A 25,948-nucleotide genomic window follows, 5' to 3' on the forward strand; every position below is an offset into this window, starting at 1 on the left:
CTATAGGGGTTAATTCCCCTTATTGTGTATTTACTTAGGTGTACACAAAAAAAAAAAAAAAAAAAGGGGGAACACTTTCCCCTGTGAAAACCAAATGAAAAACATTAAGTCCTACTAAAATATAATGAGATATGTAGGGGTTAATTCCCCTAATTGTGTATTTACTTAAATATATAATAACAAGATTGAATTATGAAGAACAAGAAGAGGAAAGAAAAGAAAAATGGTTAAACTATAGGGGTTAATTTATTGTGTGTTTACTTAGGTGTACATAGACAAAAAAAAAAAGAAAAGATGTGTGTCTAAAAAATAAAAAACTCGAAATCTTACTGAAATATAGTGAGGAGTAGGGGTTAATTCCCCTTAATGTGTATTTACTTAGGTGCGCCAAAACACGATGGGATTGTGAAGAAAAGGGAGTTCATCTAAAATACTAGTGAAAAGTAGAGGGGTTAATTCCCCTTATTGTGTATTTACTTAAATATAAAAAAAAAAAAAAAAAAAAAAAAAGAAAAAGGGGAAAAACAAATAAGAGGGGGGGGGACAGGAGGTTTCCTACCCACAATCTCCCCCATTCCCCTCCAGACCCCCCTCCCCCCCCCCAGCCCTGAAATCCCTCCATCTCCTCCAGATCATTTCATATCTTAACCCAGACTCTACCTTAAAGGACCACAGCTCCTCCATCACTTTCATTTTATCAATTTCTTGAAGCCATTCCCCTATCGTTGGTGCTTTTTTTTCCCTCCAGTTCCTAGGTATTAGTGCCTTGGCTCCGTTCAAAAGAAACGGGACCAAGGAACCTCTATACTTTTTCCTGGACATACTTGTAGTGTGAAACAAACATTCCCATGGGTCATATCTTATCACATAACCGCTGATTTTTTTTATCAGTCCTAATATCTCCCGCCAATATACCTGTATGAGGGGGCATTGCCACCATATGTGGGCATGTGTTCCCTCCATCCCACACTCTCTCCAGCATAAGGGGGAGGCCTCACTATTCATTCTATGCAGTTTAATCGGTACATAGTACCATTTAGTAAGTAACTTATAATTGGTTTCTTTTACTTTTGCATCCATCGTAGTAGCCTGGACATATTCTAATACCTGTCTCTTCTTCTTATTGGATATGGTTTGATTAAGTTCTTTTTCCCAGCTTTCTATTATTTTCAGTTTCCCTAAATCTATCTTGGTTGTCAACATCTTGTAGATACTTGATATTCCCCCTTTCCCAGATTCTCCTTGGGTCATAAGTTTTTCCCATTGATTTAATTCATTTATAGCTCGCAAGGGCTTCGATAGAGTACTAACAAAATGTTGGACTTGTCTGTGTCTCCACCTATCTCCTGGGTACTGTCCATATTTCTCTTGAAGTTCTCCCACCGAACAAACTTCATTTCCTTTTAATAAATCCTTCAGTCTTAGGGTATCTGAGGTTGACCACCTCCGGTACCATCCCCCCTCCTTGCCCGGTGGGAAGTAGTCCGTACCTGTTAATGGCAGCAGCGGGCTATTATAGGGCAATTTATTTTTCTTACAGACCTTATCCCATATTCTAAAAGTTTCTTTTGTTATTCCTGGCGTATCCAGGGGTAAACCCCTATATTGCCTCGGTACCCATATTATATTCCCTAGCTCTTTTTTACTTAGACTTTCTTCAACTTCTACCCATTTTTTTTTTTTGCTTCCACCCTCACCCTGCACCCAGTCTGTAATCCTCCTCATTACCGCTGCCTCATAGTATCTTCTGAAATCCGGCATCTGTATTCCCCCTTCCTCTTTGGGTCTAATCAGAGTCTCAACTGCTATACGCGGCTTTTTACCCCTCCATATGAAACCTCCTATTATCTTTTCCAGGATTTTAAAATATGTTTCTGGGATTTTTATAGGGAGTGTTTGAAAGATATAAAGAACTTTCGGCAAAATCATCATTTTTATAGTACTCAGCCTACCCCACCATGATACTCTGTCTATACTATATCCCTTTAAATCTGATCTTACTTTATTCAATAATAGTATATAATTGTCCTCATAGAAATATCTTTCCATGCTGGACAAGTATACACCTAAATATTTCATCCTCCTTTGCTTCCATTTAAATGGATATAGCCCCTCAAGTTCCCTACGATCCTGTGGGCTTAATGATATACTTAATATCTCCGTTTTATCTTTATTAATTTTAAGATTAGAGATCTCTCCATACAGTTCATATTCCATCATTATTTTAGGCAGTGTCTCCCTGGGGTTCGATACGAATAGCATCATGTCATCCGCAAATGCGGATATCTTATGCTCCCTTCTCTCTAGTTTTATCCCTTCTATATCCTGATTCATCCGGATTGTTTCCAGTAAAGGCTCCAATGAAAGGACGAATAGGAGAGGCGAAAGCGGACACCCCTGCCGGGTCCCATTACCCAGTGAAAAGCTATCCGATAGGGTGCCATTCACCCTCACCTGAGCAGAGGGTTCCGAATAAAGGGCCCCTATCCACCTGAGCATACTTGAACCCAATCCTATATGGGATAGGTTTGCTAACATAAATTCCCATTCTAACCTGTCAAACGCCTTTTCGGCATCTAATGACAGGAATACTACTGGTTCTTTGTTCTTTTTGGCTTTCTGTAACAAAAATATAACTCCTTAAAATGTTTTCTCTCGTTTCTCTCCCGGGTACAAACCCTGCTTGATCATTATCTATAAGGCCCATTAAGAGTGGTCTTATCCTCTCAGCAAGAATTTTTGAATAAATTTTTATATCCACATTTATTAAAGAAATCGGCCTATAGCTGGCACACAAGGAGGGGTCCTTATCTTCCTTCCCTATCAGAGTTATGTGAGCATTCAGAGCCTCCTTACGCATTGCCATACCCCCCCCTATTGAGTTCATGTACTTCTGGAAAAATGGTACTAGTATCCCCCCAAACCTTTTATAATATAATGATGTAAACCCATCAGGGCCGGGGCTCTTCCCCATTTTGATACTCTTAATCACTTGATTTATTTCCTCTTTTGTTATTTCTTTTTCTAAGTCATTTATTACTTCCTCTGCTAGACCAGGGGTCTTAATCTTTTCTAGATATTGTTTAATTTTCCCCCTTCTATTCTGAACTTCTATATCCCCTTGCCCCTTGTTGACATTATATAGGTTTTGGTAATAATCATAGAATATTTTAGTTATCTCGCTAGTAGAATGTCTCATTTCTCCATTTCTATCTTTTATCTTTAGGATAGAGTTCTGTATGTTTCTTGGTTTTATGGTCCTTGCCAACAATCTCCCCGGTTTGTTACCAAGGGCATAAAATTTGTTGTTCACATTGTTAAAAATCCATTTCGTTTCCTGCTCAAGGAGGTCACGGAGCTCTTCTCTCTTGCTAGTTAGGACCCTTAGGACCTGTTCATCCTGTACTACTTTATGCTCCCGTTCAAGGGCCTGGATTTCTTCTAATAGTATTTGTTTCCGTGCCTGCCTAATCTTCCTCCTCTTAACCTTTTCTGCAATCAACCTTCCTCTTATAAATGCCTTGTGCGTTTCCCAAAGCGTGGCTGGTGCGATGTTTTCAATATCGTTTTCTTTGAAGAATGTACCTATGTCCTTTTCTAGTCGGCTGTCTTGATATTATTTATCAGGGATTCATCCAATCTCCACACTGGATGTCCAGCCGGGATCTCACCTGAATCTAAGGACATTACCACTGGAGCGTGGTCAGACAGTGTTATAGATTTTATTTCTATCCTAATCAGTCCTTCAAGCAGCCGATGGTCTAGTAGGACATGGTCAATCCTTGAGTATGACCCATGGACCACTGAGAAATATGTGTAGTCTTTATCTTTTGGGTGGATGATTCTCCAGGCTTCCACCATTTGCATTTGATGTAATTTATGTTTAACCATTCTGAGATATTTCCCTTCCGATCTCAATGAGATGGGTTGAGTGTCTATTAGTGGGTCAAATACAAAGTTTAGATCGCCTGCCAGGATCACCATCCCTTCTTTAAAACCCTCTAGTTTATTCAGAATTTTTCTCAGGTATACAGCCGGCCTTACATTAGGACAATACACATTCACCAATGTGTATCTTATATTCAGAATAGTACCCTTGACAAATAAATATCTTCCATCGGGGTCTATTTCTGTAGCTTCTAGGGAGAACCGTGTGTTTTTATCAAACCCTATTGCTACTCCCTTTGCTCTTTTATTAGGGGAATAGCTATGAATCCATGTAGGAAATTCCTTTGAATTTAATCTAGTTTTTGCTGTTATTTTTAGGTGAGTTTCCTGGAGAAACACAATGTTGGCCGAGAGTCTCTTCATCTCCTGTAGTACCTGATACCGCTTACTGGGGTTATTTAACCCTCGTACATTGTACGTAACCATTTTTACAACCCCCATTTATTATACTTCACTTTTTTACCCCTTAATGAGGTTCGGAAATCATATCCCCACAGGACATGAGAGACTTCCGGGCCTTTTCTCCACCTGTAGAACAACCAAACCACCTTCCTGGTTCAACTTCAAACTTATATTTGTTAACCAAAAACATCTTAGTCAGGGTACCTCGAGACCACATAAAAAACATATACCCCCCCCCTCTCCCACCCCCCCCCCCAACGCATTGAACCTCAATGCTAAGACTCACTCGGTCAGTGCCCATCCAGGCCGCTTGCCGAGAGAGCCTTTCCTCGGGACGTCTACTATGACCCCCCAGTTTCCAGGCCACGTCCACAAAATCGGAGTGGCTCCTGGTCCCGGGACAGAACAGCAGCTCCTATTTACCCCCTCCCCAGGCAACACCTCCTATTCTTCCTCTAGGTGTTGGCCTTACTACCCATTAATGTTACAAAGGGAGAGGATAAAGCGGAAGATTAGACAGTGGGGGGCAGTCCTCCCAGATACCTGGTGACCAGCCATCCCTGTCCCCCACCCTCCCCCTCCCCCCCCGCCTCCCCCTACCCCAATACTCTAGGGATATCTCTCTTTGGTCCCCCTAGGCCTAAGTAGTCTATGCCCTATTCCATTCCTGTTCCCTCCATCTTCTCCAAGCTGGAGGCCTCTTTTCCCAATTGTCTATTTGCATTGGCTGAATATTCAGCTTTTTGCAAAATTCTTTTACATCTTCAGGAAAACGGATAACTGCTGAAATCCCCATGTTCTTAACCGACAGGCAGGCTGGGAACCCCCATCTATACGGTATGTCCTTTGATTGTAGATGACTGGTTAGTGGCTTCAGCGCCCTCTTTCGTGCTAGTGTCTCTGCTGAGAGATCTGAAAACAAGAGTAGCTTGATCCCTTTGTATTCCATAATAGCCGAGTTTCTAGTAGTTTGAGATACCAGTTCTTTTTGATTATATTCTAGGAATCTGACTATAATGTCCCTTGGTAGGTCTCTTTGTGTGTTATAAAATTTTTGTATTCTATGGACCCGTTCGAAATGCATAGGGGCTGTCGCCTCCCTTTTTAGAGCTGTGTTGAATATCCCTCTGAGCACCTCCCCCAGTTCTGTGTCTTTAACTTCTTCTGGGAGGCCTTTTATGCGTAGGTTTTTTCGTCTGCTGCGATTTTCTTGGTCCTCCAATTTATAGCGAGCATTTCTTATTTCTATCCAGTCCATGTCAGCTCTATCCCTTAATTCCGTTATTGCATTTCTATGTTCCTCTAATTGTTCCTCTATCCCTTCAACTCTTTGTAGCACACTCTGGATGTCTCTTCTCGTTGCACCCATTTCCCCCTTGATGGTTCTTTCTAGGCGTAATATCATTTCTGACATGTCCATCATATCCTGCCTAGTTGGTGGAGCTTGGGCATCTCCAAGGGAGGTATCAGGGAACATGCTAGATTGTATTTGTTGACTTTCTGGGGTTTTTAATACTTTACTTTGGCCTTTTACTGCAGGGGATTGATCCTTGTTTTTCTCCTTCTTTCCCTGGAGTCCCCCCCTCGGTTTGGCCATTATTTTTAACAGGTGTCCCGGGTATGCCATTGTCACCATCTCCTTTGGGGCTAACCGGTGCCCGATCTAGTCCTTCAGACACAAGGTATGACCTCATTGTGCTGCGGCCAGAGCCCCCTCCCTGCGTATTTTTTGGGGCCTTGCGCACCATCTTTGCCCTTTTGTTCGCGACCTGTTTATGGGGATTTTAATGACGTTCGATGATAGGCTCACTGCCCCTCACCGGCTGATACACTGCCCCAGTATGTGCCAAAAATTGATGTGGTGTGTGACCGGGGGCTGATAGAGTATGTATATCTATTCCCCCTCCTGGGCCCACCCTCACCCAGCTCCAGATTTTTTAGACCTGTGTTTGGGGCAGAAGAGAGTGGAGCGGAAAAAAGAAATGGAAAACAAAATTTCGGCACTTGTTCGGCATCCGTATTCCACTGTCCCCTTCACCCACCGTTCCTTATCAACTGGGACTGGGACTGAGACTGGGACCTCAGAGAGCTTAAGTCAATACCTCCCAGGGGAATTCAGGTTGAGCCAGTACCTGCGGGACTGCTATTTCTTTCACATTATCTCTCATAGATTGGAGCCCTTATTTCAATATAGTTATAACAGTCCTATGGCCCCTTCAGCTCAGGTAGACAAGACAAGATCTCCTCTCTTTTTTTTCCAGCACTTTGTATATATCTGGGCGCTCTTAAATATGCATTTATGTGAGATTGTAGCCAGACTATACCAATTAACCCCCTTTAGCAGGACAGCAGGATATCAGCCAGATATTAGTTCAAATCAGCTCAGGTCAACTTGGAAATGCAAAAAGCCATAGAACAATCTTGTTCAATTTACCGTCTCTGCCTTCTCAGCTTCACAGCGTCTAGGCTTTTTCACTCACCTCCCCTCTTGTTCCTAGAGAGTCCACAAACCGGCAATGGGGGGGGGGAGAACTTCACCCGTTTTGATGGAAGCGTACGGGGACGGACCTGTAACGGGGACTGACCGCTCAGCTGGCCGTCTACGGACGTCTGTCGGGCTCCTATAGCCCCAGCTTCCCTTCCGACTCACTCACAGCAGGGCAAGGCTCGGCGTCCACGCTAGCGTCTGGAGCGGCACACAGCGAATCCTCGTTCAGTGCTCACGCTCCCTCTGCTCTCACCGCCTCGTTCTCCCACGTCACTCCGCCTGATGTCCAATCACGTGAGGCTCACTGGAGGCATACACCCCGGTCCAGCTTCCGATACTCCGCATGGAGAGCACCCGGGATCTCCCTTGGCCGGCTTCCACCACACACAGGCACCCACGCCACCCGTCTGACCAGGTAATCTCGGTGGGACAGTTTAGATGGAGATTAGCGGCAGTTCAGGGCCATTTTAGCTTCCGAGTCCTCCTTATCTAAGTCGCCTGGAGAGAAGCATGGAGCTGCTGCTAGCACCCTGAGTCCTTACGGCGCCATGATGTTGGGAATTATTAGAACATATGTCAGGATTTTAGTATTGTGTTCCACTGGGAAAATCAATTTAAAGTGAATGTAAAGTTGTGGCTTTTTTTTTTTTTTTATGTCATACTTGCCTGCTGTGTACAATGGTTTTGCATCGAGCAGCCCTGATCCTCCTTTAGGGCCCCCTCTGGCACTCCTGGCTTCTCTCCCCCGCCAAGTACCCACCCTAGGAAGCTGCTTCCTAGCCGCTTCCAGCTCGTGTGGCGCCCGCTCTCTGCTCACAGGCTTTGACTGACAGCAACAGGAGGCAATAGCTCCTGTTACACTCAGCCAAGCCTGTGAGAGAGGGGAGAGCAGATGCTGCAGATTTGTAATAGTGCTGGATCAAAAGTGGGCTCAGGTGAGTATTTAGGGGGCTGTGCTACTATCAAAAGGCTTTTTTACTTTATAAAGGCTGTGAAGTCTCAAGGTTTTTCAGCTTTTATTGCATTCTATGCATTAAAGGGGTTGTAAATTATTTTTTTCCCCCCCTAAATAGCTTCCTTTACCTTAGTGCAGTCCTCATTCACTTACCTCATCCTTCCATTTTGCTTTTAAATGTCCTTATTTCTTCTGAGAAATCCTCACTTCCTGTTCTTCAACTACACACTGAAGTGTGGTGTGGAGAAAGCCTTTTGAGGGGGGAGGGGGCTAGCAGGCAAGTCAGGACATTCTCTACTTTGCAGATAGAGAAAGGTGCTGTGTGTTAGTGAGCGCCCTGACACTCCTGCTCGCCCCCTCAAGAGGCTTTCTCCACACCAGGAAGAAAGCCTCGCATTACGGTTCAGAGGCGACTTGCAACCGGGTCTTAGTCTTGCAGGGTTATTGTTTACAACTTACAACCTCTTTAAAGCGGTTGTGCCACGGGAAAATAATATTAAAAGCCAGCAGCTACAAATACTGCAGCTGCTGACTTTTAATATTAGGACACTTACCTGTCCTGGAGTCCAGCGCCGATCGCAGCAGAGCACGAGCAATCGCTCGTCTCTCTGCTGCTCCCCCCGCCATCCACGCTCAGGGAACCAGGAAGTGAAGCGCTGCGGCTTCACTGCCCGGTTCCCTACGGCGCATGCGCGAGTCGCGCCGCGCCAGCCGATTGGCTCCCGCTGTGTGCTGGGAGCCGAGTGTTCCCAGCACACAACGGGCGACAGACGGGATGTGACGGAATGCCCGTCTTTTGCCCGTATCGTGTGGCCGGAAGTGGGTGCAAATACCTGTCTTTAGACAGGTATCTGCACCCCCCTCCCCCCTGAAAGGTGTCAAATGTGACACCGGAGGGGGGGAGGGTTCCGATGAGCGGGACTCCACTTTAGGGTGGAGAACCGCTTTAATGGCTTTTGCCTCTTTTTTTGAGCTAAAGGTTTAAGGGTAATATTTAATATCATCAAGAAAATGTTACTTGGGTATCACTTTGATAGATGATTGTACTACCCTACTTGTGGCTGAATGGTATAACCCTGCAATATGAATTTAGGGATGAAAGGGTGGTAACTGTAAAAATGGCTATCCTACCAAAGAAAGATCATCTTCCTTTTTTCTTCCCCCCCCCCCCAGCTCTATTCACTCAAAAGGCAGCAGGTAGTACAGGGAAAAGGCATCTGGCATACAATAGATCATGGGCTAGGTTTGAAGCCACAAAGCTGACCCTTTTTACTTGCTCTCATCCTTAATTGGAGTCTCCATTTTCTATCACTTACTAATTTTTCGCCATTGATTTTATACAAATATTTTTCTCCAGTTTTTAATATTAACCTTTTTGAGGGCTAATCAAGGATATAAATTGGCTCTGCTCTACAGACTAGTAATGATTTTAACTTTTTATTTTTTTCCTGCTGCAATTAAATGAGTATTTCTGCTACTGATTTATTTATAATATTGCACTTCTACATCATGTTTTCTACAGACCCTTCAGATTTACCAGGTCCTTTATTTGAATTGGAGACTTGATTTATGTTGTGAAATCGGATACAGGCTTGGCTATAAGGCCTGGTTCACACTTGTGCGATTTTTAATCACACAGAATTGCTGGACAAGCAAAATCACATCAGTGCGGTGGGATTTTGGACAATGTTCCTGCACTACTTTGGTGTAATTTATGGTGTGATTTGGCCCCATAGAATATGCAAAACACAACCTAATCGCAACAGTCGTTTGAACATTTCCAGATGCTTCAAACATGGGAGTTTTATATAAGGTCCTATCAGAATGGTATTTCGGCCCTGTCAGATAAGATATACGCAAATAACTTTCCTTTTTTATGTTTATGGTGTTATGAAGAGACACAGAAGGTGATTTACAAAAACCGCAGAGTGCAAAATCTGGTGCAGCTGTGCATAGTAGCCAATAAGCTTCTAATCTCTGCTTGTTCAATTAAGCTTTTCCCCCAAAAAATGTAAACCCAATTGGTCTATGCAGAGCTGTACCAGATTTTGCACTCTGCAGTTTTATTAAACCCACCCCAAGGACTTTCAGCACATTTGGTGAGGCTGTTTCCAAACACCAACCACCAACCTTTTGAAAGTAAACTAATCCGTTTCTAAATCATAAATGTATCTTTATGGGTAAACATGAGCCCCTATTGTTGCTTCTGCATTACCTTAAGCCTAGTACACACATCCTGAATGTCGGGTGGCATTGACCGATTCAGTAGAAACCGGCCGACATTTGGCCTGTGTGTGCTGAAGCCGACCCTTTACTGTCAAAGGGACGTGACCGGAAAAGGTCTGTTAATCAGCACTCTCAGCCAATGGCTGAGTATGCTGACCGGAGTGTTCTGCTGGGGGGGGGGGGGGGGGGGGGCTGTTCAGCAGGGGAGATTGTTGTACTAACATTGCATAGTTAGTACAGACGCTCCGACTGAACCGTGTGTGTGTGTGTTTTTTTTTGTTTTTTTGTTTTTTTTTAAGCTTGCTGGGTTGAACGGAAAAAATATATATTGATGTGTACCAGACTTTAGTCTCGCCGGGCTGCATATAAATGTATTGCATGGATTTTATCCTATCGTTGAGGTCTAATGCCATTAATTGGCGCTTAAACCACCAGTCATTTAACAAATAAGTGTTGTGCTGCTGCTACTTTTTATTAAAAGATGTTTGGTGTATAATAATAAAAGCAAAATAAAATGGAGAAAATTATTTTTATTTTTTTGTTAGTGATGTGCTATAAGTAATAAACTTAATGTAGTGAATGGGTTTTAGAGCTTGTGTCCAAAGTATAAAGGATGAACCCTGGCATAGGCAGCCACCTCTGGTGTGCTTTGTGGTTTTACTAATGCCCCTCCTGCTTGTAATGTGTAGCTCATTTTGCCTGGCTGCTGCTGATAACCAATTACTAGAAATGGAGTAGGATTGCGCAAAGCAACCTAGTGCTGTGTTTTGTGTTGTGTGGGTGGTTTTCTTTTTTTTATATAATCCATGGCTCTGGCACATTTGTTTAATGCGAGACCACTGTAGATGTCGGATGTCATTAAACTGATGTTATGGCCTTTGGCAAAAAGGGAAACAAAATGCTGCCATCAAACCGGCTTGATTAATGCCCATAGACTATTGCCATTTTATTGTTTTGTTTTTAGGTAAGCTGTTCTATGTTGCATTCACTCAAAATAACTAAGATTCAGATTTGCAGTTATTACTTACCATTGCAGCACGGTTTGATATCTGGAGAAAAAGAAAAAGGGCCAGATTCTCAGTGGAAATACGACGGCGTATCTCCAGATACGCAGTCGTATCTCTGAGTTGCGCCGTCGTATCTATGCGCCTGATTCATAGAATCAGTTACGCATAGATTTCCCTTAGATCCGACAGGCGTAAGTCTCTTACGCCGTCGGATCGTAACTGCATATTTACGCTGTCTGCTAGGGGCGTGTAAATCGGCTAGATACGTGATACGCCCGGCCAACGCAGTACAGTTACGCCGTTTACGTTAGGCTTTTCCCGGCGTATAGTTACCCCTGCTATATGGTGGCGTAAGTGCAGCGTACCAATGTTAAGTATGGGCGTTCCCGCGTCGAAATTTGAAAAAAATACTTTGTTTGCGTAAGTCGTCCGTGAATGGGGCTGGACGTCATTTACGTTCTCGTCAAAACCATTGACGTCCTTGCGGCGTATTAGGAGCAAAGCACACTGGGAAATTCCACGGACGGCGCATGCACCGTTCGGGAAAAACTTCAATCACGTCGGGTCACAGAACATTAACATAAAACCCGCCCCCCTGTCCCACATTTGAATTAGGCGGGCTTACGCCGGCCGATTTACGCTACGCCACCACAACTTACGGAGCAAGTGCTTTGAGAATACAGCACTTGCCCGTCTAAGTTGCGGAGGCGTAACGTAAATCGGATACGTTGCGCCGCCGCTAAGATACGCGGATCTACGTGAATCTACCCCAAAATAACGTTTTTTTTAAAGCTTAAGGGCCAGTTCATGCCACTTGCAGTCCAGTGCATTAAAAATGCAAAATTAAGTAGGTTATGTGGTTTTCAATGGCATAGTTCAAACCAGTGCTTGCAGTTCCAGGAGAAAAAGTAGAACATGCTGCATTTTTGCTGTACTGGAAGGCACCGGAACACACATTCTTATTTAAAGGTTAAGGAAAAAAGGGTTATGGGGGGGGGGGGGGGGGAGAGAAGCACTGGACTGCATCAAAAACACGCATGCAGAAAAGCATTTGGCGTGCATCCGGAGTGCGTGTCTATGGTGTGAACTGGCCGTCACTGATGATTAATGACCACCTTCCTGGTTACTGGCTCACAGAGCTTACAATTGTCTCATCAATGTGGTGGGTGTTTCATTCTCGAATAGTAAGGGGCATTGAGTTGCAGAGCGGGGGACCAGGAGACATGCTAGTTCATATTGCACCTTCGTTTTCAGGGGCATAGAGGTGCTGTACAAATCATAAGATAAGGCCTTCTATTCATAGGCTCCCTGCTGGATAAGTGTTATATTTTCTACAAATACATGAAGAAAATGGGAGCCTTGTCCAAATGACCTCACAGTAAGCTTGCATCTTACAGTGCACATAACGTGGACTTTCATACATGGTGTGGTGACCAGCTTTTTCTGCATGGAAGAACTCCAGTCACTGATTGGATGCTCAAGAAAACAATTGTTTTCATTTGTGTTCTATTCACACTGAAACGCAACCGAGAGCTGCCTCGCAGTGATGTGCAATAAAATGCAGACATGCAACTTTCTAGAACATTTAAGCATACCAAGTCAGGTTATTAAGGGATGCTTACTATGGTGCTGGGTGGACTTGATAAAGAGGACACACCCTCCAAAACATTTTGTTGTAGCAACAGCTCACACATTCCAACAGCAGCTAGCTGCGCGCATCATGTGACCCCCCCCCCCCCCCCCCCGTAGGCTTCATATGTATGTATGTGAACTGTCAGTTGATCAAACATAGCGGAGGCTGCCTTCGGTCTAGGACTGCTGCCATAGCAACACTGTCAGCTGGAGTGCCTATTGGGGGGGGGGGGGGGGGATTTTTTTTTGTGCACAGTACTGTGGTGGGGAGATGCAATTGATGATCTATAATTTTATCTTTGCTTGTGAGTGCATTTTTATCTTTTTTATTTTTTAAATCGTTCAAAGGTTATTTCCCAGAGCCTGTGCACACGCACACTTCTCTTCTGTTTTGCGTACATTTTATCACATCAAACTGGATGGGATTGCAGGTACCCGTGCTGCAGTGCAACACACTGTGCTGCTGTTCAGTGATGTAAATAAAGTGTAATATTTGTGCACTTCAAATAAAGTTAATTGGGGGGGGAGCTGTGTGATGCGCTGAATGTGGGGAATCTGATTAGTGTGTACTGGTCTGACCACCATAGATATACACGGCGTAGGTAGCGTGCCCGCCACCCTGGCTGTGCTGCGATTGGCTGCAGCACCAACTGATCAGCTCTGGACATATTACCAAAGAGAACCCTGTGTAGGTAAACAAACACAGGGCTCTCTTCTGACAGCAGCAATGTGCTGTTTTTATTTTTTCTTCCTGCCAAGCAGGAAGTCAACAGCACATTGCTTGGTAAAAACGGCACACCCCATAACACATGTTGGCCACACATTTGACCCTTTGATCGCCCCTGATCTTAACCCCTTTCTTGCCAGTGTCATTGGTACAGTGCATATATTTATAGCACCGATCACTGTATTAGTGTAAATCCCCCCCCCCCCAAAATTTCAAGTGTTGGTTAGGGGATTTGTCTGCTGCAATATTGCAGTTCTGCTAGAAGTTGCTGAAATAAATAAAAAATACATACGTGTATACCATAGTTTGGAGACGCTATAACTTTTGTGCAAACCAATCGATATACGCTTACGTTTTATTTTAATAAAGTAACGCAGTGCTATATTGCAAAAAATGGCCTGGTCAGGAAGGGGGGTAAATCTTCTGGAGCAGAAGTGGTGTTGCTCTTCAAAAGGTGTGTGGGGTTTTTTTTTTGTTTTGTTTTTTGTTTTTTTACTGGGGTACACTAAATGGGTAACTGAAAAATGTAATTGTTCAAGAAGAAAAGTGAATGAAATTAAGAAGAGTTTTAGATTATGAAGAAATTCTGTGCTGCACCTTCTGACATGGGACAAACAGGGAATGCTGTGTGTGCTCATATTATTTCCTGTCTGTAAACAGGAGTGACTTGTCAGCACAATTTGACTTCTCCCAAAGCACTCACTCGGTCATGTTGACAATTTGCTTTGCAAAGCGGTACTTGTAGAAAACCTGTGTACAGTAAACCTAACTTCTCAACCATTATCCTAACTTTAGCATTGTTTTTCACCACCCACGATGAACAATACCCACCAGTACAATCGGTGATTGCACACCCTGCGATACACCCATCATGTAGCAGGCTGATAATTGGCCGTCCAGTATTTAATAAAACACTCTAGGAATATATAATCTGCAGTTTCTTCAGTGGTCAGTACAATGTACATCCTTTGCTAGAATATACCACTGCTTGTTCGTGGTACTACTGCCATTACAGAAAGTTGGCTTGTGCTTGTAGTTCTCATTGTTTAGGAAGTGTTAACAAATGCCCTTCTTTTTATGGCTTACTAATTATTATTTTTTTATCTAAAATGAGTCTATAGGCAGGATGAAATGTATAATAGAACTACATGGCCTGTGATTTATTTTTATTTTTTTCCTTACTGACTGTTCTCACCCTTTAGACCTCCATGCAAACAGGACATCTAAAATGTCACTTTTACAGTTGTTTGACATTTTTGGTTTTCTGCTTCGAAATGCCCCTCTACAGTGGGGAAAATTAAGTATTTGATTCCCTGCAACTTTTATAAGTTTGCCCACTTACAAATCCATTTTTTTTTTATCATAGGTGTATTTTAAATGATGGAGACAAAATATCAACCAAAAATCCAGAAAAAACACATGATACAAATGTTATAAATTGAGTTGCAGTTATTTGATCCCCAAGCAAAACAAGATCTAGTACTGTAGTTGGTGACCAGGCTTGCACACATCTCGGGAGGGATTTTGGTCCACTCTTCTTTACAGATCTTTTTGTAAATCCTTAAGGTTTGACTGTCACTTGGCAACTCTGTTTCAGCTCCCTCCATAAATTTTCTATAGGATGAAGGTCTGGAGACTGGCTAGGCCACTTCATGACTTTAATGTGCTTATTTCTTGAGCTACTTTGTTGCTTTGGTATGTTTTGGGTCATTGCCATGCTAAAAAAGACCCATCCATGAACCCTCAGTGATCTTCAGTGTTCTGGCTGAGGAAAGAAGGTTCTCTTCCAAGATTTTATAATACATGGCCCCATCCATTGGCTCCTCAATGCAGCAATGTCGGCCTATACCTTTTTAGCAGAGAAACGGCCCCAAAGCATAATGCTTCAACCTCCTGTGCTTGATTGTAGGTAAAATGTGTTCTTAGGGTCATAGTGAGAATTTTTCTTCCTCCAAATACAGCAAGTCAAGGCAACGCCAAAGAGCTGAATTTAGTCTCCTCTAACCACAGCATTTTCTCCCAAACCTTTTTATTAATCATTTAGGTGTTCATTGGAAAACTTCAGATGAGCCTGTACATGTACCTTCTTGAGAATAAGGATCTTGCGGGCGCTGCAGGATTTCAATCTATGGCAAAGTATTGTGTTGCCAATGGTTTGCTTGGTGGCTGTGGTCCCAACTGCCTGGAGTTCATTCACAACCTTCTCCCGTGTAGTTCTGGGCTGATCCCTTACTATTCTCATGCTCATCTTTAGCCCATGAGGCAAAATCTTGCATGGAGTTCCAGACCGAGGACGATTGATGGTTATTTTGTATTTCTTCCATTTGAGAATAATCGTTCCAACAGTTGTCTCCTCACCAAGCTTCTTGCTGATGGTCTTTTAGCCCATTCCAGCCTTGTGCGGGTCCACAATCTTGTCCCTGACATACTTTGACAGCTCTTGCCCATGCTGGTGGGTTTGAATGGAAGAAAGCTTCTGTGGACAGATGTCTCTTGTACACATAACCAGTTGTAGTTGGGCACATTTCTTAAATTGACAGTTCTAATCTGTGTACCACATGAGTACATACTGGAGCCAGAATTATTGTTAGTTGGTAGGGAATTAAATACTTACTGAACTGGAACTCCAATTTTATAACCTTTGTATCGTTTGTTTTATTTATTTATTTATTTATTTATTTATGGATTTTTGGTTGGTATTCTGTCTCTAGCATTTAACCACTTCCCATCCCAGTTATAGACATATGACGTCCGCAGGAGGGTTCTCCCATCTTGGGCGGGCGTCATTTGATGTCCTGGGCTTTCCTGCTGTATAGGGGGGGGGGGCGGTGCACGTGCCCGGTAGCCACGATGTCTGCCGGGCACCGGCGATTGCCGATACACCTATGATAAAATTTATAGACCCTTAAATTTTTTTTTTTTTTTTTTTTTTTTTAGTGGGCAAACTTGCAAAATCTGAAAAAAAACCCACCAATCGCACATTAACCGCTAGACACGTTTTTTTGTGCAATCGTGCATTAATACATTCTAATGGACAGAATAAATTAATATTCTGGCCACTAGAATGCATTAATGCCTTGGCCAGAATGTGCATGCTAAACACGGCTTTAGACGTTTGTGTTTAAGGCTGCATTTTTCTTCCTTGGCACAGAGGCTTCCATGGGAGGAAAAAAGTCCTGTATGCATGAGGCCTAAAGCTGGCCATAGGCAGGTCGGACGGTTAAGCAGGAACCACCAAGATTGAAACCATGTATGGGAAAGCTGAATGTACCCACGCTAATCAATCAACTTGGGTACAACCAGCCTGTCGATTTTTGCATGCTAGCGGCTGTCATAGCACTAGCAAACATCACTGTGTTTTCTTGGTTGCAGGGAAGAAACTCGCTCCATCTATGGCCACAGCTTGTCAGGTTAGTAGAACACTCTACCTGGCTTTGCAGAGGCTTCTCCAGTGACTTGGATGCAGCTTTTGACCGCTTATATCCCACTTGTGATTCAAGGGGTGTTTGTCATTTGAAAAGTTGAAAAAGGTGGTGAGCACCTAGACTTTTTTTTTTCTTTCATACTGAAAAAAGAAAGGTGATTAAGCTAAACAAACCGCAGTTTCATTGAATGCGATGTCACATAATGCTACACAAACCATTTTGTAGTTTTAACATAATTAAAAATTTCTGCTTCAGTCTGTAGCCAACTGTAATTTTCTCAGACTGACATAATGAGTTATTCTCTTCCTTACAGTAATGGTAGGAATACATAGATGGTAGTTCTCAGAATTATCATTTAACTACTCTTGTAGGGGATTCATTGCATAGACCCCTTTCACACTGAGTTTTTCAGGCGGTATAGCGCTAAAATAACTGCCTGCAAAACTCCTGCCCAGCTTTCACACTGAGGGGATGCGCTGGCAGGAGAGAAAAAAATCTCCTGCAAGTAGCATCTTTGGAGCGGTGAGAGGAGTGGTATGTATACGCTCCTTCCCATTTAAAACCATGGGAAACCATGGTAATACCGCCTGCAATGTGCCTCTGCAGAGGCACATTGCGGGCGGTATTAACACTTTATCAGCCGCTAGCGGGGGTTAATACCGCACCACTAGTGGCCGAATCTCGCGACAATTCCGACGGTATAGCGCCGCTATATACCGCCACCGCGCCTCCCGCCCCAGTGCGAAAGGAGCCTTATTGTAAAAATCTGCTTATAGTCAAAAGGCATTTTATGCAATGGTTTGCATCAAGATTTCAGTATTTTATATAAGAAAAATAAATTGGCCTTTACAATCTTCGTTTTCATTAAAAAGAAAAAGTTTCATGGAGGAAACAACCTTGATCTGAGCCCTAAAATTACTCCAAGCCTGAGTTTATGTATTTATATTACATGACGCTGCCATTCTGCCCTTTTTTACAAAGTAAGTTGACCATTCACATTAGTCATTGCCACCAAAGGATCTTAGTCTGTGGCCCTATGACATGGATACATCATCAGCAAAGGCCTATTAAACTTGCCAGTTTTTAGTTTGTTGGTTTATGTCCGTGTTTCTCAACTCCGGTCCTCAAGGCACCACAACAGGTCATGTGTTCAAGCTTTCCGTTATTTTGCACAGGTGATTTGATCAGTTTCACTGCCTTTAGTAATTACCACAGCTGTTTCACCTGAGGGAAATTCTGAAAACATGACCTGTTGGGGCGCCTGTACATCTTTTATGCTGTATATTATATATAATATAAACATTTTTACCTGCTGTCCTGATTCCAAAAATGAAGTCTGTAGCTATGCTTGGATTTGTAAGTTGATAGCTCTCATCATAGAAGAACAAAATGTCTTAGGTTCATGTACATATGAACCCTTGTGGGATATCGGAGTACACATTTATGAGAGTGTCATACATAAGAATACCCATTTAACATTTAGAACTGCTTAGATCACTGAATGGAAAATTTAAATTGTGATAATGGAAGAGCTACCAATGGCATTCACGACTATACAGTGGGTATGCAGCCTGAAATGAAGACTGACGCCGTTTTTGATTTACCCAGCTGTAGTTACTCAGTGCAACTTATAACATTCAAGTTAAAGATATAACACCAACATGTCAGGGGGGGGGGGGGGGGGGGAATCAAAAACAATCACTGCGTTGGAAAAAGGATCAGCCCCTTGTGTCAGTATTTTGTTGACAGCTTTTAGTTGGTTGGGATATCTCTACTATGTTTGCACATCGAGACTTTGCAATATTTTCCAGCTCTTTGCAGAACAGCTCAAGTTCTGTTAAATTTGATGGTAATCGTTTGTGGACTGCATTCTTCATGTCATTCCACAGATCTTCAATGAGGTTTAAGTCTGGACATTCACCTTTTTCCTCTTTTTTGGGCCGTTATCATATTGGAAGGTAAACCTTCTTCCCATTGACCACTTTCTGGCACAGGGCAGCAGATTTTCCTCAATAATTTTACGGTAGCTTTCCCCATCCATTTTTCCCTCCTATCCTGATAATTCCTCCAGTCCCTGCTGCAGAGAAACACCTCCATAACAGGATACTACCACCCCCATGCTTTACTAAGGCTGCATTCACACCTAGGCGTAGGCGATAGCGTCGTTTTCCGGCGGTTTTTTTAGGCGTTTTTTTTGCGCGTATTCATGCTAATATGCGCGTTTGCATACAGCGTTGTCCGACGTTTTTGTACTTAGACGTTTTTTTTTTAGCCAATAGGAAAAACTATCATCTTTTCATCACTTGTTGCTATGTTGGTAGATTTTTTTAATCTTCTGCATGGGCGACAAGTTCTATTGACAAAACGCCCGTAGCAAACGCTTGTTGTCGCGCAATACGCGCGTATCTGGCGTTTTACATTGATTTCAATGGAAAACCAAAAACGCTCAAATACGCGCATATCGCGCGTATTGCGCGACAAAAAAGGGTCCGGAACTTCTTTTGACTACAGGCGATGCGCGTCAGGCGCATCAGCGTGCAGATGTGAACCATCCCCATTGACTTTCATTGCTTTTCGTCCCTCTGGCGTTTGTTCGCGTCGCGCTACATGCGACAAAACGCGAAGGTGTGAATGGGGTCTAAAGGAATGGTGTTATTTGGATGGTCGGCTGTCTTGGATTTACGCCAGACATATCGTTTAGTGTTAAATTTTACACTCCTCTGACCATATGGCCTCAGAATCTTCAAGGTGCATTTTGGCAAAGCTCAGTCATGACTGTATTTGGCTTTCTTGAGGAGTGGCTTTTTTCTTGCAACCCTCCCATACAAGTCACATTTGTCATAAATTCCTGCAACTGCTTCAGAGTTGCTGCAGGCCTCTTGGTAGCCTCTCTGACCAGTTTTCTTCTGGCTCCAATTTGGAGCAACATCCTTATCTAGAGCGGGTCTGTCTCTTACCAAATACCCTCCACTTCCTAATAGACTTTACTGTTCTAAGTATTGATGAAGCCTTTGATGTTTTGTATCCATCTCCTGACTTGTGCCTGTCCACAACTTTATCCAGGAGATCTTTTGACAGTACCTTGTCACCCATAGTTGATTGCTTCAGTTGCACTACCAAGGACTGAAATGCTCTAGGAAAGCCATTTTCATGCAGAGAAATCAAAATGTCCACAGCTGATCAGTTGAAAGTCAAATGTTTGTGTGCCTTTTTGAGAAGGTGATCAGCTACACCTGATTGAGTTTACAAGTCATTTTTAGGAGGGGGGTGATCCTTTTTCCAACTCTGCGATTCTGCTTTTAAATTTTATTTTTTTTGCTGGCATGTTGGCGTTTTATATCTTTTTAGTTGTATGTTATAAGTTGTTAAAAATGGTGTCTGCCTTCATTGCAGGCTTTTTTGTATACCCACTGTATATGCCAACATACCCAGATCTGTGCAGAACCTAATATTTAGCGTTTATTTTATCTTTGTACGCAGGTTCTGTGTGTGTGTGTTTTTTTTTGCGCTTGGGCAAAGCAAAATGTTGGTATACTCTTTCTAAAGACGCTTCAATGGTTTCATAATATTGCAGTCCTTAGATTTACCCCTTTTTGGATATCATCTTTTTTGTTCTGATCTTTTTTTAATAATGTGTAGTCATGCATATGTTGGTAAAACCTCCTTTCTGTAAAGCCATCTTCCGAACTCTTAAGACTTTTTTTTTTTTTTTTATAAAATTTCCTGCAGATGAACACGTACCTCCATAGCATGTGACACAAAAGACATTTGTAAAATGAGCTAAAGGGAGTGGAGCCAGCTCATACTACTGCATTGCCATACAATGTTTATTTTTGTACATTGTAATGCAGAAAAACACATTCATCATGCATTTGTGGCCATTTTTATGCATTCAAAATCTAAAAATGACAGCAGTTTTTCTCTATTTTATTATGAAAAGCGACGAATGCTGATAATGCTTTAGCTGAACTCCAAAAAGATGTATTTTAAATACTTTCATTAAATGAGAAGTATGGGCTTGTAATAAAAAAAAGAAAATGTATACTCCTATAGATGGATGCCCCATAGATCCTATGGTTCTTCTGTGCCCTGCTGGTTTTTAAGGCCCATACACCCGATATGAAAATCGGACGGGGGGGGGGGGGGAATCATAAGACGAGCTGTCTGATGGTTTTCAGGTCGTTGGTATGCAATGCATACTAGCACATTATGCCTTAATCTTGCAGGGGAGTGTTTTTTTCTTTTTTTTTTTTTTTTTTTTTTTTTCCCCGAGCCTATATTGCTAGTCTTGGCAATGTATTGGTGGAATGCTCCACATTTTAAATAGTGAGAGGCAGGGTGATGAGAATGAGTTTCAGGCACCGTTTACGTCTGGCGATTTGAGATTCGTCACGATTCTGAATCTCACTGCAGTTGTGACAAAACGCGTATTTGGGTGCCATTCATTTATTTATTTTTAATGGCACATCAAATGTGGTGCCGTTTTGTCACGATTGTTGCCCATAAAGGAGCAGGAGCTTCTTTTGGGGTGACAATCCATGTACAATGAAAAATGGAAAGAAACAACTGCGCTATGTTGGTTACTCTGTAACCTGAGACTGGATTAATAAGCAGCAACTAACCTGTAAACCAAAAGTGTGCAAAAGATGAGAAAAATGTAGTCGCGCTATACCAGAAATATCATGTGGTGAATATTAATGCTACCATTGATGGAGCATATCAAATACATATGTTAAACCTGTGAAATTGATGACATATATACCTAATAATGAAAAACCTGAACGTATTGGTTAATACTGAAAACATGTCATGTGCGTATATAACCAACCAGTATAAGTGCTTAATCCATATAACGTCCGTGTAGAGAACAAGCGAATGGGAGTGATGATGTCAGCACCCCCATTCGCTTGTTCACTACACGGATGGTTTTTGCCTGTTTGCGTCCGACCGGCGCTACAGGTTCAAGGCTTGTTTATGTCTACTAAAATGTGAGTTGTATACTTTTTTTTTTATCCTTTACCAATAAATCACCCTGGTTTTTATGCTACCGGGTATGTGAGGCTTCTCCTTCTTTACATGGTTAAACTGCCACGAGAGACTTACTTGGAGTCCATCTGACATTGGCCAAAACTGGGGCCACAGTATCCATCGTCCTGCTGGATTATTTATATGCTGTATCTGGTCCACTTGGACCTGTGAAGCTGGTAAGCAGATTACTACACTAATGGTGGCGGATTCACATTGGGCTTCATGCAGAATCACGATATTGTAGCCGTTTGGAGTATGCACGGGTGTTTTCAACAAGACACACTATTTTATGGACGACTTTTCACTTCTTTTATTTGATAGACTTTTCACTGTCTATATCCAATAGACGTATCGGGATCTTTCCATTTCCAATCTGTCTATATGGATTAAGCACTTATACTGGTTGGTTATATACGCACATGACATGTTTTCAGTATTAACCAATTGTGTTAGCCAATACTTTCAGGTTTTTCATTATTGGGTATATATGTCATCAATTTCACAGGTTTAACATATGTATTTGATATGCACCATCAATGGTAGCATTCATGTTCACCACATATTTCTGGTATAGCGCGACTACATTTTTCTTATCCATGTACAATGTCATTAAAAATGAATTTGGCACCCAAACGCGTTTGGACACAATTGCAGTGTGATTTGGAAGCAATTCTGCACACAATTCCGAATTGTCAGATGCGAATGGGGCCTCAGTGCTGACGTTTCTCAAAGTTGATGTTGCATATTGCAGGTGCCCTGGTATTCTATAAAAACACACTTGACGCTGCTTGGTCTTTCCAGTCAAAGGCCAATTTAATTTGTCAGATGGTGAAGGTTTTTTATTTTTAAGTCTGTGGGTAACATCCATTTTTTAGTGTAAGTGCAGCTAATAATTAGTGGAAATGACCGTGTCTGAATCTCCATTTGTCTGTGTTTACTTCATACATTGCACACATTCATGTTCAGTTCATTTGCCTCCAGTTATCAGTTGATATGTGTTCTAAATTGCATGCATGTAGGACTGGTAATGACTGATTACATAAACTGCAATGCCTTGACTGTTTTTCTTCTTGTGCTGGAAATGTTTGGTTCAGCGAGAACATGTGAGCTTCTAGTATTATAAAGTCTGTGCCGTCATTTCAGAGATGTCAGTAAATGAGATACTGTACAGGGAATGTAATTAGATTTCCTAATCATGATGACATTGTCTGAAAGGCTCTTTTCTTTCTCTGACATGCAGCAAGGACATATGGGCGAAGGAGAGGTAATATTTCTGCTTTTCTAACAATCTTTCTAATGTCACTGATGATCACCAGATCGCTTTTCAAAGCTGTCATTTTCTAAAGCTATATTTACCAGTTAAATGATTTATGCCATTTTCTGTTGTTCTGTTGACAAGTCACAGCTGAAAAATAAAAAGATGGCTGTGCGTTGAAGAAAAATAACGACTTTCCTAAAGGCATAGCCTAATGTAATACGTATATTATACATCTAGAATGGATAAGGTTGCTCACAGTATATGCATAAAGTGTGCTGTACCTGTGCTACACTGTCCTGAAGCTTCCTCTGATGTGATGGTTCAGCCTATGTGGCAAGTGAATGGATTGGTTATAGTTCTGTGGTACAAATCTCTTCCCCCGCTATAAAAATTGTGGTGTACACAGTTTTTTTTTCAAAGTAAATGTTAGGCCTAACTGGTTCACATTTCCCTTTCTTAAGAACATTGCATCATAAACAGTTTTCATATCTTGCTTTTTAATAAAACATTTTTTATTTTTTCATTCCTTTTTTGTATCTGTGCTCCCCCCCCCCCCCCCCATCTCCTCGTGCTTCTTTGCAGTCACTTCCTGTCTGGGTGCCCTTGCTGCAGCTCAATGTCATTGCTGAGCTGGCTGCATAATTAGTGTTGGCCATGGCTACTTGCAGTACTCTCCACTGAGGGGCACGATGTGCACAGTTGGGAGACAGGAACAGAGCATTCATTCGATAATAGAAGTGTCTGAACAAGGATCTTTGTAGACACAGTGCCTTGAAAAAGTATTTATACCCATTTTACAACAAAAACTTGTATTTTATGTGATAGGCCAGCACAGTGGCACATAATTGTGAATTGTGAAATGATAGGCCCGAAACAACTAATCGATTATGAAAATGGTTGTCGACTATTTTTGTAATCGATTAATCGGACAGCCTTTTAGTTGGCCTGCATACAGAATGCATTATTTGTTTACATATCAGGAAAAACGGTGAAACACACATACAGTTCACTACACTGTCCATATATGTCACTAAGTGCCTGAGAAATTTTGAGTGTTCGAGACGCAATGCCTCATGGGACATGTAGTCTTGGGCAGGAAATGAGTGGTTCTAAAGTCAGAAGTTTGTTTTACCTTGCTATAGGGGCGCTCTATACTATACTTTGCAGCTTGCTATTAAGGTACACTGAGGGGAGAAGGAGCCAGAAACGTTGGTGGGGGGACCCCAGAAGAGGAGAATCACGGCTGCTCTGTACAAAACTTTTATATAGAGCAGGTAAGAAATACATCTTTGTTTAAAAAAAGAAAAAAAATCACTTTAAAAAATGTGCAGGGAAGATCAGTATCTGAACCCAGAGAAGGTGGAGGCTGATATTCTGGAGGTAATAGAAGGCATTAAAGGGGTTGTAAAGGTTAATGTTTTTTCACCTTAATGCAAACTATTATGCATTATATTTAAAAAAATCATTCTATCCATGGGAAAGTCTCAGCTTTCAGTACTACTTTAATATAAAAGATTTCTATTTCCCGTCCTCCTTTTTATATAGCCTCATGTCTGACTCCCACTTATAATGCTCATATATCCTACTTCTGGGTATATTTATTAATAATAAAAAAAAATTGTTTAACCCCATGATAACAGGCGATACAAAAAAAGCATGCTGCTGCTACTAAATGTCTTGGGCTTGGTTCACACCTATGAATTTTTTGGTGTTTTGCAAAAATGCACTACAGTTAATTTAACATGGTTTTTCTATGGGATGCGTATTTGGAAAGGGTCGAGGACTTTTTGTCAACGCAAAACGTTGGAGTCCACCTGTGTGTCATTTAAACTCAGTATAAACACAGCTGTTCTGTGAAGCCCTCAGGTTTGTTGGAGAACCTTGGTGAACAAACCACATCAAGAATTCCAAGGAACAATCTAGATGGGTCAGGGATGAAGTTATGGAGAACCCATCATCTGAAAATGTAAAGTGTATGGCACAACTGCAAACCTACAAAACATGGCCATCCACCTAAACTGACAGGCTGGGCAAGGAAAGCATTAATCAGAGAAGCAGCCAAGAGTCCCATGGTAACGCCAGAGGAGCTGCAGAGATCCACCGCTCAGGTGGGAGAATCTGTCCACAGGACAACTATTTGTCGTGCACTTCACTGCACTGGCCTTTTATGGAAGAATGGCAAGAAGACAGCCATTGTTTAAAAGAAAGGCCATTGTTGGTCAGAGCTTCACCTTTTTAGCAGGACAATGACCCTAAACATCCAGCCAAAGGTACAATGGAATGGTTTAGCATTGATCAAAGCATATTCATGTTAGAATGGCCCAGTCAAAGTCCAGACCTAAATCCAATTGAGAATCTGTGGCAAGACTTGAAAATTGCTGTTCACAGATGCTCTTCATCCAATCTGACAGAACTTAAGCTATTTTGCAAAGAATGGGCAAAAATGTCACTCTAGATGTGCAAAGTTGGTAGAGACATACCCAACTAGAATTGCAGCGAAAGGTGGTTCTACACAGTATTTACTCAGGGGGACTGAATACAAATGTACGCCATACTTTTTTTAAATATATATTTGCCAAAAATTCTGAAAAGCTTTTATTTTTCTTTCCACTTCACAATTATGTGCCCATTTGTGCTCATCTCTAACAGTGATGGCGAACTTGGCACTCCAGGTGTTTTGGAACTACATTTCCCATGATGCTCAATTACACTGCAGAGTGCATGAGCATCATGGTAAATGCAGTTCCAAAACATCTGTGGTGCCAAGGTTCGCCATTACTGATCTATAACATAAAATTCCCCAAAAATTTTAGGTTTTTGGTTGCAACATGACAAAATGTGGATAATTTCCA

General features: G+C 42.1%; 1 protein-coding gene across 2 annotated transcripts in view; it reads left to right on the forward strand.

The window, feature by feature from the left end:
* The window catches only part of CPEB4 (cytoplasmic polyadenylation element binding protein 4), a 128,091-nt gene that overhangs the window by 53,777 nt on the left and 48,366 nt on the right, over positions 1-25,948 (forward strand). The window contains exon 4 of one of the 2 annotated variants that reach the window (XM_040344552.1): positions 23,079-23,102. The exons of the other annotated variant lie outside the window; for it this stretch is intronic. Coding sequence (XP_040200486.1) covers positions 23,079-23,102 — 24 coding nt within the window. The remainder of the gene's footprint in view (positions 1-23,078; positions 23,103-25,948) is intronic. 2 annotated transcript variants of the gene reach the window in all.

The sequence above is a fragment of the Rana temporaria genome, chromosome 3 (genome assembly GCF_905171775.1).
Source record: "Rana temporaria chromosome 3, aRanTem1.1, whole genome shotgun sequence".
Taxonomy (NCBI): domain Eukaryota; kingdom Metazoa; phylum Chordata; class Amphibia; order Anura; family Ranidae; genus Rana; species Rana temporaria.